General features: G+C 35.7%; 1 protein-coding gene across 5 annotated transcripts in view; it reads left to right on the forward strand.

Annotated features, from left to right (window-relative positions):
- Positions 1-15930, forward strand: part of WAPL (WAPL cohesin release factor) — an 80719-nt gene that overhangs the window by 55861 nt on the left and 8928 nt on the right. For 4 of the 5 annotated variants that reach the window (XM_055325191.1, XM_055325190.1, XM_055325188.1 and 1 more), the window contains 11 exons: positions 331-483; positions 729-865; positions 1579-1690; positions 2298-2525; positions 5829-5940; positions 6302-6399; positions 7392-7468; positions 10117-10292; positions 10633-10748; positions 11122-11286; positions 14295-14502. In XM_055325191.1, coding sequence (XP_055181166.1) covers positions 331-483; positions 729-865; positions 1579-1690; positions 2298-2525; positions 5829-5940; positions 6302-6399; positions 7392-7468; positions 10117-10292; positions 10633-10748; positions 11122-11286; positions 14295-14502 — 1582 coding nt within the window. The remainder of the gene's footprint in view (positions 1-330; positions 484-728; positions 866-1578; positions 1691-2297; positions 2526-5828; positions 5941-6301; positions 6400-7391; positions 7469-10116; positions 10293-10632; positions 10749-11121; positions 11287-14294; positions 14503-15930) is intronic. The other variant, XM_055325192.1, reaches the window with a different exon arrangement.

Consider the following 15930-nt stretch of genomic DNA (forward strand, 5'->3'; position numbering starts at 1 on the left):
TTAAAAGTTCTCTTGTCTATCTGTTGTGATTTTCTTGTCCCATTCCTAGCCTTTTATCAATGCTATTTATATGTGTAAGTGTGGTTCTTTATTCCTTCTAATGGTCTTGGAGCCAAGTAACAAATCATGTCATGAGGTTCAAAAAGACCAGAAGGAATTCCTGAGTGGTTCTTTTATGAGTCTTACCTAGCAGTGCATAGAATTTTAAAGTAGCCCTTATGACCTTTCAGAGGCCTCCTTTTTTAAAATTTTTAAGCCAAATTTGCTAGGTAGATGAGATGTTACTATTTTTATATATTTAGAACAATAATTTAATACCTTTATTAATAGGTGAGGCTGTCTTCAAAGGAACCAAATCAAAAAGATGATGGAGTTTTTAAGGCTCCTGCACCACCACCCAAAGTGATAAAAACTGTGACAATACCTACTCAGCCCTACCAAGATATAGTTACTGCACTGAAATGCAGAAAAGAAGACAAAGAAGTAAGCAGCTATATACAGTTTTACTGCACGTGGATAGATTTTTGTATGTAACATTTAGCCTTTAAAAATGTCTTGAACAGATATCCACGAACTTACCTTTCCTAGTACTACCAGTGTTTTTAAAACATTTCTTTTAGTTGCCATATAATGAACTCTTCTATACACTTCTAAATGAAATACAGCTCATAGATTTTAATGTGCTGGTTCATGGTTACCAAAGAAGTGGACTTATTTTTTCTTCGCAGTTGTATACTGTTGTTCAGCATGTGAAGCACTTCAATGATGTGGTGGAATTTGGTGAGAATCAAGAATTCACTGATGACATTGAGTACCTGTTAAGTGGCTTAAAGAGCACTCAGCCTCTAAACACACGTTGCCTTAGGTGAGGTCTTATTTTTATATTTGATAAATGTATGCATGCTCTCACTAAAATTTTCCAACCAAAGAGCCAAACATTTGTGATTTTTGTTATCATGAATATAGTTTATAGCCCATGGTAGTAAGTTAAAAGTGGCTGATTTTTTATAAGGGACTTGATTCTGCAATGACAGAGGAAAGTTGGATGATTGTACCCTATTAGCATAGTATAAACTTTAATTTAGAGATGCTTAAAAGAAGTGTTAGGCTAAAAAAATCTTTTTCAGTCCCAAATTTTAGACAAATGATAAATGTGTTTGATTTAAGCATGTTTTGATTTGGATCATCCTTCACATACTATAATGGATTGAATATCTTAATTTGATTGAATTATCCAGTCAGTTGGAATATATCCTTTCAAGTATTATCTATAGTCTTCATGTATCAGAAGCATTATGAAAGGTAGTTGAGACTTTTTGCTTTTAATGGTAGTAGTAGTGTAAGGAATACAATGATGATTATGTGTTATTTATACTAATCACTTAACTATGTATTTTTAATAATTATAATTATTTTTAATAATAATTAGGTTTGCCTGTGTGTTTTATATTGCTATCTATATGGGCAAGTGGCTTGACACCCCTTCCCTTCCCCATTTGCTTCTCTTGGTATTGTGCTAACAAAAAACTAATGACTAGCTATTTTCAATACCCCCTAACCTGGTCTGTTTTCTCCTAGTGTTATTAGCTTGGCTACTAAATGTGCCATGCCCAGTTTTCGAATGCACCTGAGAGCACATGGAATGGTAGCAATGGTCTTTAAAACCTTGGATGATTCCCAGCACCATCAGGTATTTTTAAGTTTCTGGTTTTACGAAGCATTATTTAAAAATTTTTAGTCTATTTGGCGGCACCTGGTGGCTCAGTCAGTTAAGCGCTTGACTCTTGATTTTGCTTGGGTCATGATCTCTTCTTGGTTGTGGGATTGAGCCATCCTAGCTTTATATTTTTGACACAAATTTAGCTGTGTTTATTTTATAGAAAAAATAGCTAAGTGTCTGATGCAGACTTTAAGACACCTATACATTATTGATTTAAGATTAAAATTCAACTTATTAACTATATCATAAAGTGAGGTAGAGTATAAAAAATTTTGGGTGTATATGCAAAGCTGGAACAATGGTCTATAAATTCAGCATAGAATGGCTAAAGAAAAATGTATTGCCACTCACATTCTTCTAGTTTGGGAGTTTTGATATGGGGAAGATGTCTAGAAAGGAAAATTTTAAGTAACAGCTTTATTAAATTCATATTTTCCTAGAGTATTCTAAAGGGGGGGGCATTTTCATTGAATAAAACATTTTCAAGGCTTCCAACATGTGAACAAATGTCAAAACAGTGTCATTAACTGAAATGTCACCAATTACTCACGTTAACTTTTAATTTTATCTTTTGAAGAATCTGTCCCTTTGTACAGCTGCCCTCATGTACATACTGAGTAGAGATCGTCTGAACATGGATCTTGATAGAGCTAGCCTAGATCTAATGATTCGACTTCTAGAACTGGAACAAGATGCTTCTTCAGCTAAGCTACTGAATGAAAAAGACATGAACAAAATCAAAGAAAAAATTCGAAGGCTCTGTGAAACCGTACACAACAAGCATCTTGATCTAGAAAATATAACGGTGGGTTCCTTCCTTCCTTCCACTGTAAAATCTAAAATTACTTTCAGAAATTTTATATTAGTCACAGTAGGTGTGTGACTTTGAGAAATCATTTAACCTCTCGGTCAAAATTGGGAAGCTCTTCTAAAGTTTAGCTCTGAGCATAATTCTGTTCCTAAATTCCTAAACTATCCCGTGTATATTTAGATTGGTTTGCCAGTAAATTTTCTTACATTTTGTCTATCCTTTCTCTTGTGTGTGTGTATATATTAACTATATTTAGGCTATTAGGGATTTTAATTCTCAGTCTCTGGGTTTCAGGAATAAAGATTCAGAGGATTTGCAAGGGCCATTTAAATGAGTAATCACTCCAGAGTATCTCAAGGTGTCTGGTTAACTCCTCCAGGGTCCAAGACCCAGAAGGAAGTTTTGTAGGCACCTGCCTTCCCTGGAACAGTGTTTGTCATAATACTGGGGTCTCTTAGGCTCAGCCCACCTCCTGAAATTTAATCTGGCTGTCTTGCTTCTGGTTGATTACAATTCTCCTTTCCTCTGGCTTTTTTTACTTATAGAATCAGTAATATCCCCACAGGTTACTAGCCAGTAGAAGATGATTTGCCTTGTCATTTTGAAAAGATAAGATTATTTATTTATATATAACCTGACTTTCAGATATTTCCAACATCAAAACTGTATAAACATTGTTTTTTCTACTGCCTCATAAACTGAAGATTGCAGCATTTGCTTCAAAATTTATAGAATGCTTTGTGCTAGCCAACTATGACTTAGGGATATTGGTCTGTTTAATTAAGGTAGAGTAAGATATTTGTATAAAACAGGCTTGAGGGAGAGAAGAGCAGGTTAACATTAAAAGGCAAGATACCGAATTGAATGTACTCAGTACTTATTAAAGTTGAAAAAATACCTGCTAAGCTCAGGTGGTGTATAAAGATGCCTCTATCTCACTAGACTATTTGTATACTGTGTTTAAAATATATTTCTAGAGCAGCCCAGGTGGCTCAGTGGTTTAGCGCCGCCTTCAGCCCAGGGTGTGATCCTGGAGACCTGGGATGAGTCCCACATCGGGCTCCCTGCAGGGAGCCTGCTTCTCCCTCTGCCTGTGTCTCTGCCTCTCTCTCTGTGTGCTTCTCATGAATAAATAAATAAAATCTTTAAAAATAGATATTTCTAATTTTTAACACTTTTGCTGCCTATACAGATTTTTATTTAATGATATGAAAGAATAAGTTTGAGATAATTTTTATTTGCTGCATCATTGAATAAATGTTCATTGAATAAATTCAATAAATTCAATAAATTCAATAAATAAATGTTCATTGAATAAATAAATAAACCTTTTTTTGCAGAGGTTTCCCATGTTGTTCAACATTTTAGATTCTTCCCAGGCAGTTGCTGTTAAAATAACATGATGATAAACTTGTTCACTGAATTTTCTCCATGGTTTGCTGAATTTATTAGGATGATAAATAGTGATATAATAACTTTCTTATATCATGTTAAGTAATTTACTTACTTGATTAAAATGAGAACACAGTTGCTAATTGCCTCTTTTTCCTCCCAATTTCGGTTTTCTTGAATATTGTATTTGTTTTAAATCTTACAACAGATGTTATTTTCTATAGTGATTATCCTTCTACTCATTAGGGGTTTTTTAAATTAATTTTTCCTTGATATATGCTATTTTTGATGTGCCATGGAAGATAATTTAAAATAGTTTTCTCATATAGAATTCATGTAACTGAGAGCTAACAATTGCTGATTAGTATTCTGATTAATGATTTGACTATGCTTTAACTGAGTACTAGTCCAGTTTTCATATAAATTGAATTGTAGGTTATTTTTAATTGCTACCTTACGAGTAGGCTATATCAAAATAGCCTAAAACATCAGACAATTCTTTTTATGTCTATAGGAGACAAACTGAAATCCCTTTTTAACATACAAACTTAATGATTTTTTGCTATTTTAACATCAAATTACTGTCCCCTTTCTATAACAAAGAAAGCCTCATTGGGCTTCGGCTTTATTATTACTGTGAGTTAGTATACCTGAATTGATCTCATTAAATTACTTTTTCCGACTTAGAATAAGAATTGGGCAAAATAGAATCTTTTTATAGTGACGTTTTCTAATTCTTTGTCACCTTGGACAGCATCAACTTTTTTTTTTTTTTTAAGGAATAGACTAAAATAGTCTAGATCTCTTCTAAGTCTATAATACTAAGATTTTTGCTGGTAAGCTCTGGTTTTTACATTTCTCTCTAATCTATCTTCTAAATAGGCCAGGAGGACTTAATGTAAACTTGTATCTTTGAAAGGAAAGAAGGTTTGGAAAGAAAACCAGGTCTTATCAGCTTTGCTAATTTTGTTATGCTGTTGTTCCTTTATTGCAACAGGAACCAGATTGTTCTTTGTTGGAGGGTGGCCATATACTTTTAAAAGGAAACACAGTGAGAAAGAAAAATAATAATTAAAGGCAAATCAAGAGGAAGAAAACCTCTAGTCCAGTTGTAACTTACTGTTCTGTGTTTCCTCTAGTGGTAGTTCTCAATCATTATTTACATATACTTTTGTCATGATAACTACAAGCTGCTAACCCTGCATATAAAGTTAAAGATTGGTGAATCTGAAACCCTAAAAGTAACAGGGTTTTTATTTAGAATAGATAAGAAAATGTACAGAAAAGTAAGAACAAAACAAGTTAGCTTTACAAGGAAAATAATGATTGATAGGGGACTCACTTGTAGTAGGAGAAATAGTTTATAAATATGTGAAAAAATATGCAAGTTTACTGTAGTTAGAAAAATTAAAACCGAAGCAAGAAGAGATCATTGTTTAGCCTTTGGCAAAAATGTAGTGATAATGAGTGCTTTTGAGGATTTGGAGCCACTGACATACCTACAGTTTGTGCCTGGATTTAAGTGTTACAGCTTTTGTGGTGAATTAATCCAATATAGTGATTTATAGTTAATATACATTTGCACTTTGATTCAACAGTCCTATTTTTGTGCCTCTGTACCAAAAAAATAACAGCACCAATTATTTTATTAGATTGACAAATGATAAACTACTTTAAATAAGGGGTTTTCTCTGTGAAAACAAGCCAGTGGTTAAAAATGTTTCTTCAATTTAGACTATTCTGATAAAAATTAGTTCCATTTTGCTTATAAAAGTACTTACTGTATTATAAAGAATACTATGGGCTGCTCGCGTGCAGTGAACTTGTCTAAAAACAATCTCCAGAAGTGTTGCCTCAGAATTATTGCTAAAAGTCAATATTCATTAATGGTGCCTCTCATTTTAGACTGGGCATTTAGCTATGGAGACCTTGCTGTCCCTTACTTCTAAACGAGCAGGAGACTGGTTTAAAGAAGAACTCCGGCTTTTGGGTGGTCTGGATCATATTGTAGATAAAGGTATGACATAAACACAACATTTTTATATGTTATTTAAAGCCTGAAGAAAATATTCTATGTACATACTTCAAAAAAATTACTGCATTAGTTTTAAAAGATGTTCTTTTTAGTAGCATCTTGTAAAATTTGAACTTTTAAAGGAAAAGCCATTAGATTAGCTCTGTGATATTGGGGAATTATGGAAATAATTACAATAAAAGGCTCATATTTCATCATGTCAGAGTTTTATGAAAGTTAGAATAAATAATGTTCAGAGAGGTTCTTGCATACTCACATGTATACAGATATCTTTTAATGTTAGTTAAGGGGGCAAATATTGTGATGAGACATACTAATTTTATATCCATTTCATTTCTCCTAGTGAAAGAATGTGTGGATCATTTAAGTAGAGATGAAGATGAAGAGAAACTGGTAGCCTCATTATGGGGAGCAGAGAGATGTTTACGAGTTTTAGAAAGTGTAAGTATGGACAACTGTGTTGGGAAAATTATTTAATTATAACTGTGTGTGGGACACTGTCAAATATTTTATATTAAATGTACCCAAAGTTAGTTTTACTTCTGTAATCCAAATTGAAATTATTATGCATTCTTTGAGCAGCCAATGTTAATGAACAAGTTAAACAACCAGTTTAGTTTAAGAACATGTATATTGTCAATCTTTGGGAAGCCTTGCATGTTCAGGTTTCGTTTTTTTACTTCAGAATGTTACTGTTCTTCCTTAATGTGGAATTCTGCTTACATATATTAACTTGTTTGTGGAAAATGGTAGTTAAGAGGTGTCAGGTTTTTGTTTTTTAATTAATAAGGATTTCCTTAACTTAGCTATTTGGGTCACATTGTAATCACAGCTTATATTTGGCTTTGAAGAATGATACTTTTAAACCGTGTGTGCCGTAAGTATATTTGTCCTTTGGCTTTTATGAGTGATTTAACCTAGTTCAGTGTAGGTTACAGTTTATGCTCCTAGTACATTTCAGAATGAATAGATTGGATTAGCTAGGTACTTTTTAAACCTCTGGGAAAATAACCTAGTGTACATTAAAAGTTCCTGGTGTGGGCAAACTGAAAATTGTTCTTCTCACTTTTAGAGTGCTTCAGGTGAATTAAGCCGGTAGTATTTTTTTTATTCTAAATGAATCCACTTAGGAGTTTATTAGTTATAAATTAGAGACTGCTCTTTTCTGACGTTCGGAGTGATTGGTAATTCGTTACAATGAATGTGTAGTGCAAAATTTGTTACTTAACAAGGAAGCAATTATAACAGTGTTTTAATTTTGTAATAAAGGAATAGCTCTCTACTTGAAATTTGGAACATGCTGGTTATTTCCTTAGATGACAAGGGCTGATTCTTTCCTGTCTTTGTCTTTTACAGTATAGGGGATAATATATTGTATGTGAATGAATGATAGCTATGGATTGCCACAGTTATTTCACATTTTCCCCTTTTAGGTAACAGTGCATAATCCAGAGAATCAAAGCTACTTGATAGCATATAAAGATTCACAACTCATTGTTTCTTCAGCTAAGTAAGTTTTTCTTAAATATCATGCTATTTACTCTGGTGCCTGGGTGGTGCAGCTTGTTAAGTGTCCAGTTCGGCTCAGGTCATGATCTCAGGGTCCTGGGACCAGCCCCTGTCCGGCTCTGTGTTCAGCAGGGAGTCTGCTTGAGATTATCGCTCTCTACCTCTGTCCCTTCTGTTGTGTGCTCATTCTCTCGCTCTCGAAATAAATTTTAAAAAATAATAAATCTTGCTGTTTATTTAAGGCATTTGAGTTGACCATAAAGGTTTCTACTTCGTAAAATACTTCTGTCAAGTTCTGTGAACCAGAAGTAGTATAGTGTAGTACAAAAGTTAGGAATACACATTCTGGAGCCAGAATGACTAAACGTAGTTCCCAGCTTCATGACTTCAGCCCTGTCACTTTGGGCAAGTCATTTACTGGGCTACACGTTCTCCAGAAGGGGGGGTAATAATTGCATCTACCTACCTGGTTGTTTTTTTTTTTTTTAAGATTTTATGTATTTATTGATGAAAGACACAGAGAGGCAGAGACACAGGCAGAGGGTGAAGCAGGCTCCCTCAGGGAACCTGATGTGGTACTCGATCCCAGGACCCCAGGGTCACACCCTGAGCCAAAGGCAGACACTCAACCACTAAGCCACCTACGCATCCCTCCCTACCTACCTGGTTGTAACAATAAAAGAAATTTTATATATATGCTTAATATGTGTTAAACTATATACATTTTCAAAAATACGTGTATTAAATATGTGTATATGTAAAATATTTTAAGTGATTTTTAAATGTCTCATATACTGTGTACAATATGTATTAAGGTGTTAAAGTATATGTAAAGGCCTAAACAATTCTTAGCATATGGTAAAAACTGCATATTAATCCTTATTTTTACTGTATATGGTCTTTTTCTAACCCTCTTCATCCTTCGTACCTGTTCTTGCAGATCTCTGTTGCAGCTCCCCCTCTTTCACACACTCTGTCCAGTTTATATGACATCAGGCTAATGCTATCACCTCACTTCACGTAAAATTGCCAGTTTTTCTCCAGCCTTGGTTCAGGCTTACTACAACAATCTCTTCCTAATATCTCCGTCCTAGTTCTTGGTATCTCTGCCCTAGTTCTCTGGCCTCCAGCATGTCCGACATGATGCCACAGGGGCTCCACTTTTTAAAAATAATCCCAAATTCCAAAACTCTGATTCCTTACTGTCTTTCAGTGTGTGTCCAAAGTCCTTGGAATAATATCAGAGGCCCAGTGTTGCCTGACTCAAGTTCGTCTGTTTTTTTAATCTCTTATTTTGGTGCATTTCAAACATAGACAAAAATAGACAAAATAGTATGATAAATCCTGATGCACATGCTATTCAGCTTGAATAACCATCACCCATGGGCAGTCTTGTTTCCATCTGTAAACCCTATTTCTATATTATTTTGAAGCAAATTACAGATTTCATATAATTTAATCCATTAAAAACTTGAGTATAAGTTCTTAAGAGGACTCTTTAAAAGATGTAACCACAGCACTATTTTCATACCCTATAATTGACTGATTGCTTAATATTATCATATGTCTAGTCAGTATCCAGATTTCCAATAGTCTCAAATTTCTGGTAGTCTTTAGTTTTCATTAGATCTATAGGTTTCCCCTCTCTTTTTTTGACCTTATATTTATAAATTTTGTATCACACGTAGTACCCTAACACTCCTCTCTCTGGCTTTTTAACTTTTCAGTAGGAACCTGATAAATGCAGGGATAGCATATTGAAATATTAATATACACCCCAACTGTTTTCCTCTCATTTACCAACCCAAACTGTGACAATAACAACATGGTAGTTCTGGTTAACATCTTCAAACATCTGAACAACAAATTATTTTAGATTAGATATGAGGAACACCTTCTTAACCGTATTGTCTCTTTTAAGGAGAAGCCTCTTAGAGAGGGATTAGATAACACCACAATTTTCTTTAAGGGTTTTGTATAGTATATATAGCACATGAAGAATCAACTGACAGCTTACTTCATCTCTCACAGACTTTTTAAAATTAATGGACTTGATGATTTAAAGAGAGGCTTCAGAAATACTACACTCATTTAAGGATTACATTTCCTTGTTATTTTGGATAGCATCTTGAGAATCTTTGGGATGCAGCTGATACCCTTATATGGCTGGCAGGAGACATGTCAGTTAAATGACTTCATGTTAAAAAATATGATTTGCTCTAATGTTTATGAACTATTTAATACCATCTATGCAGGATTATTTATTATGTATTATTTACCTGCTAAGAGCTTGCATCCTAAATAAAGAACATCTGAATGAAATTCAGAAATGTCCAGTGTTAGCTTTTAGAGGTTTTACCTTGTTTGGGGAGGCATTGTTTATTGTGTTGGAGAGATTGGTAAAATGGGGACTTCAGTACAAATGTAAACTTCTGCATTGACTTTATAATTTTAGCTTTACTTAGAAGAATTTAAATTGAGTTTTCTTAAAATTTAATGCTTAGTATGGTATTAATATATGACTAAATAGTTAATACATTATAACTTCTGGAGTAGAAAGAAATTAATTTGGCAGCATTTATGACATTTAAAATATTTAAGGTACAAGTAGTAGTTCTTAGCGTATAACTAAATTTGTTTTCTCTTAAGAGCATTACAGCATTGTGAAGGATTGATTCAGCAGTATAACCGTGCTGAGAACAGTATATGCTTACCTGACAGTAAGCCTCTGCCTCACCAGAATGTAACCAACCATGTGGGCAAAGCCGTAGAAGACTGCATGAGGGCCATCATTGGGGTATTGCTCAATTTAACTAATGATAATGGTAAGTAATATTTTCTACACATATTCTCACTGAAATATTGTATATTACATGTGAAAACAAGTTATTACCCTTGTTTCTTTTTTTAATGTAGTGATTTTTTTTTTTTAATCTCCATCATGTAATTCACTTATGTATATTGGTAGAGCTACTTATAGGGGTGATACTGTCAGGACTGGCCCAGTAGCTTGGTTTGGAAATAGTACAGCCAAAAATATATTTCAATAAAGAAATAGCTATACATTTCTAACTTTTAATATCGATGTTAATGAATATTGTTTAGTAGTGTCATATAGAAGAATCACATTGTATAATTTTCATGTTGTAACCATCTTTATTGCAGAGTGGGGCAGCACCAAAACGGGAGAACAGGATGGCTTGATTGGCACAGCAATGAACTGTGTGCTTCAGGTTCCAAAGTACCTACCTCAGGAGCAGAGATTTGATATTCGAGTGCTGGTGAGTTAGAGGGACTGTTCCAGAAAGGAACATTTGATCTATTAAAATGATAAAAACATCATCTTAGTTTTGGGTTTAAGAGCCAGCTGTTTGATATATTGTGGATTTCACTGGTTCCTTGTGAACATAACTCATATCGTACAAAAGGGAGCCATGAGGAGCTCTGTAAAAAGTAAAACTGTAAGAACTAAAAGTGGCAATTTTTAAAAAGCGGTAAAATAATCGGGAGCACCATTCTCTTACATACTGGTTTTTAACCTTTAGTGGATGGTAGAGTACTGATTAGTTTTTTAGCTGAACAAAAATTATGTGTGTTGTGTTGCTATGCTTTTAATTCTCACCTGTAGTAATGTGCATGTTTTGATTTTTGTAGGGCTTAGGTCTACTGATAAATCTAGTGGAGTATAGTGCTCGGAATCGGCACTGTCTTGTCAACATGGAAACATCATGTTCTTTTGATTCTTCCCTCTGTAGTGGAGAAGGAGATGATAGTTTAAGGATAGCTGGACAAATTCATGCCGTTCAGGCCTTAGTGCAGGTAAGCAGCAACTTCAAAAAAAAGCTAACATCTTCAGGTTGTTGTATTGTCCAACTTGTTCATCAGCTGCTCCCCCTTCGTCCTCTCCCCCTCCTTGTTTTGTGTGTGTGTGTGTGTGTGTCTCTCACCATTACCAGTTCACTGAGAGGTACACTGGGTTAAAGTGTATACCCTTCCTTACTTTATTCCACTGACAGTTCAACTGTAATAATCACTCCTTAGGCATTGTTAGTGAAAAGTAGAAACAAGGTGTATTTGTTGATGAATCAAAAGTTTATTTTTTTCAGATTTTATTTACTCATGAGAGACACAGAGAGGCAGAGACATACATAGGCAGAGAGAGAAGCAGGCTCCCTGTGGGAGCTCAATCCTAGGACCCTGGGATTAATGATTCACTCACTGAGCCACGCAGGTCCCCTAAAAAAAGATCATTAATGACAAATTGTGAATCAAGTCTCAGCCCTGATCCCATCCAGTTTCAAGTCCTTCAGCATTTATTTCCTGGTCTGATCTAGGTCTAGTGCTTTGTGTTCCTGAATATCGGGCCATACCTTTCTGCTTCTTTGGGCAGTGAGAGGGGAGTTACTTTTCAAAATATGTCTGTGGAGTAATATCCTGGCTTAAGAATTGTGTCAGAGGGCACCTGGGTGGCCCAGTCAGTTAAGTGTCTGCCTTTAATTCAGGTCATGATTCCAGAGTCCTGGGATCAAGCCCAGGAATGGGCTCTCTGCTCAGTGGAGAGCCTCCTTCTTCTTCTCCCTGTCCTCCTCCTGCTCACCACCCCCTTGTGCATACATGCACTCTCCCCCACCCCAAATACATAAATAAAATCTTTTTATTTATTTTTATTTTTAAAAGATTTTATTTATTTATTCATGAGAGATAGAGGCAGAGACACAAGCAGAGGGAGAAGCAGGCTCCATGCAGGGAGCCCGACGCAAGACTCGATCCCAGGTCTCCAGGATCAGGTCCTGGGCGGAAGGCAGGCGTCAAACCGCTAAGCTACCCAGGCATCCTGAATAAAATCTCTTTAAAAAAGAATTGTGTCAGAATATGTATATTTAAAAATTGATGTCTCTGTGGGGTGTCTGGATGCCTCAGTTGGAAGAGCGTGTGGCACTTGATTGCAGAGTCATGAGCTCAGGCCCCACGTTGAGTACAGAGATTAATAAATAAACGTAAAAAAAAATAAAATTAATGTCCCCAATTCACCTGATCCCAGCCACTAAACATACTCCCTCTCTTCAATTTACGTGTTAGTCTTTGTTTCTTAACAATGGTGGTCATTGCAGTTTTTACTTCTTTTCCAACCTAATAGGTTCCTAACTACCTTTGTTATTTCTTTCCTTAAATAACAATTGGCTCATGTTCAGAACTGATAATAAACTATTTCATTGTTTCTGAAACCTTTGCCATCCTGTTAATCCTTTTGGCCTTTTTTCAAACTAGTAATACTTGAAAGAAGGTAATCCACAACAGTTTGATCTTTCCCTGAGTCATAACTAGGACTCCTCATTCTCTTCTCAAATATTTTAATCTCAGGAGTTCTTTTACACTCTTGAAAATTATTGAGGACTCCAGAGAATTTTAGTTTATGTGTGTTCGATCAATTGATATTTACTGAATTTGAAATCAAAACAAAATTACAAAACAAAGGCACTTGTTCCATTAGCCATCAGAGCAATATCAATCACACAGTATGTAGATCCTGGAAAACACTGTACATTCATGAGAGAATGAAAGAGGTCAGTTGACCTCTCAGTATTATTATGAATATGATTTTGACCTCATAGTTTTTCCAGAGGGGTTTTGGGGACCACTAAATTTTTAAAGAAATTTAAAAACTACTTTCATATAAGCTCAGATTTTATTTTCTTAGGGGGTTAATAGCTTAAAATCCACTCTTCCATATACTCAGCAAATTTTTGAGATCTACTTGGCATTTGATTTTTGGTAGTTGTTTTTAGTAACTTGGAGTTTTTCTCAAATCGTAATAGTAAATGCTTTATATTCACTCAGAGCACTGTACCAGCACAAGGAAGATAAAGCACATGAAAGCAAGGAATTCAGTGTGTTACCTTTTGACTTAAAAGCTTTCACTGTGTACTTCAAATGTTAATAATATTAGTTGGGGTCCAGTTCTGAGTCTGAGTCCTTTTGCTTTTTAATTTACTGGTGCTTATTTATCTCTGTTTTTATTTAATTTTTAAGTTTTTATCTGTTTCCGTTAGAGAAAGAGCAAGCAGGCGGGGCAGGGATAGTGATGGTGGGGAGGGGTACAGCGAGAGAGAGAATCTTAAGCAGGCCCCACACCTAGTGCAGAGCCTGACACGGAGCTTGATATCATAACCCTGAGATCATGATCTGAGCCAAAATCAAGAGTCCAACACTTAACCAACTGAGCCACCCAGGCATCCCTTGTTTATCTCTTCTTTCTTTTTAAAGAAGTTGTGTTGCTTTTCCCCAATATTATGTAGTTTTATTTAGTGTCCTTTCTTAATTTATTCAGTCTGCTTAGGCTTTAAAAACATTGTTTTACATCATTCGTATTTTTTGCTTGATATATCTGGTCATTATTATCCAATTTAAAGGCAAGTGTCGAGATTTGCATTCTTTAATTTACTTGATTGACTCCCAGTAGCATTTTTTTTTTTAAAGATTTTATTTATTTATTCATGAGAGACACACAGAGAGGCAGAGACACAGGCAGAGGGAGAAGCAGGCTCCATGCAGGGAGCCTGACGTGGGACTAGATCCCGGGTCTCCAGGATCAGGCCCTGGGCGAAAGGTGGCGCTAAACTGCTGAGCCACCCGGGCTGCCCCCCAGTATCATTTATACCTTTTTGCCTTCAGTTGGATGTAGAGTAAAACTTTTTATTGTAATTTACCCCTTTTAACGAGATAGCATGCTTCTTAGGGTTAGTGATTGTAAAAGCAAACAGACTTTGTATTTGAGTACATACATGTTAGTTGGTATTGTTTTAATCTTCAAAAATAATTTTTATCAGCTATTCCTTGAGCGAGAACGAGCAGCCCAGTTGGCAGAAAGTAAAACAGATGAATTGATCAAAGATGCTCCCACCACTCAACATGATAAGAGTGGAGAGTGGCAAGAGACAAGTGGAGAAATACAGTGGGTATCAACTGAAAAGACTGATGGTACAGAAGAGAAACATAAGAAGGAAGAGGACGATGAAGAACTTGACCTCAATAAAGGTACATTTATTTTAAGTAGTGTATTCGAATTGAAAATGTTTTCTCCCTCTGCAATATATTTTTAATTCGTGTGTTGTCCTAATCTTGAAATTATTTTCTGGTCTCTCTAGCTCAGTGCACACAAGCTTTAGTATCTCAGTGCATGTAGGAATTCTTCGCCAGCTCCCTTGCAGTGAGGAAGGCACACTGTAGTGCAGGAAAGGTCTGCCTTTCCTTCCTGCTCTGGCCTTTCTTTACTCACCTGAAAAGAGAGTGGTGGAACAATAGGATTCCTAAAGGTTTTCACGGTTTTGACATTTTGAGATTCTTTTATGAGCCTCACTTTATAAATTGAGATCTATTATCATAAATTACAGTAATAGTTCTCAAATGATATGTAGAAGCTTGCAAGCACAGTAAGGAAAACACTGATGGAGACATTACATTTATTATCTGTTGTCAGCAACTGGTATTGGATTTCTGTTTATGCAAGTACTGCAGGATAGCCATTTGTAACCTTGTCACTCAAGTTATGAAATTAAATAATATGTTTAGCCTCACCAAATTAGGAAGCAAGTCCCAGCAAATGTCTTTTTCTGAGCCTAGTCTCTTTCTCTTATGCCCACTGTTCCACTAATGCCATTAGTTCTAATATTGTAAGAAATTGCCGTTCTATTTTCTTATCAAGTGTTCATGTTTTCTTTGGCATAATATTTTTGGTTGCTTAGCAGTCTTTTATACTAAGTTTTATTGGGGTGTTAGCTTGTGAGGACTGCTATAACAAAGTACTGTAGACTGAGTGGCTTAAACAGCACAAATGGGTTTCCTCACAGTGTCAGGGTTGGTCTCAGGCTTGTCTCTCCTTGGAGTGTAGATGGATATCTTTGGCCTTTTTAGATGGCCTTCCCTCTGTGTATATCTTTGTTCTAATCTCCAGTTATGAGGATAGCAGACAGATTAGGACCCACCCCAGTGACCTCATTTAAACTACCTCTTGAATTAAACACCCTAGCCAAATGTGGTCAGACCCTGAGGTACTAGGGGTTAGGAGTTCAACATATGCAGGGCGTGGGGCCATTGTTCAGCCCATAACAAGGTCAGATTCACCCTTTTAAAGTGAACAATTGAGTAGTTTTCAGTACATTCACAAGATTGTGCAACCATCACCACTGTCTAGTTTCAGAACATTTTATCCCCCCCCACCCCGCCAGAGAAAACCCCTACCTGTTCAGCGGCCATCACCCCCTGTTCTCCCCTCCCCAGCCAGTGGCAACCACTAATTCTGTCTCTGAATTTGCCTATACTGGACATTTCATGTAAGTGGAATAATCTGTAGCCCTTTGTCACTGGCTTCTTTTACTTAGCCTAATGTTTTTCAAGGTTCATTCATGTTATAACATGTTATTAGTACTTAATTCCTTTTTATAGCCAAATAATGCTCCATTGTTG

The sequence above is a fragment of the Nyctereutes procyonoides genome, unplaced genomic scaffold, assembly GCF_905146905.1.
Source record: "Nyctereutes procyonoides isolate TBG_1078 unplaced genomic scaffold, NYPRO_anot_genome, whole genome shotgun sequence".
In the NCBI taxonomy this organism is placed as follows: Eukaryota; Metazoa; Chordata; class Mammalia; order Carnivora; family Canidae; genus Nyctereutes; species Nyctereutes procyonoides.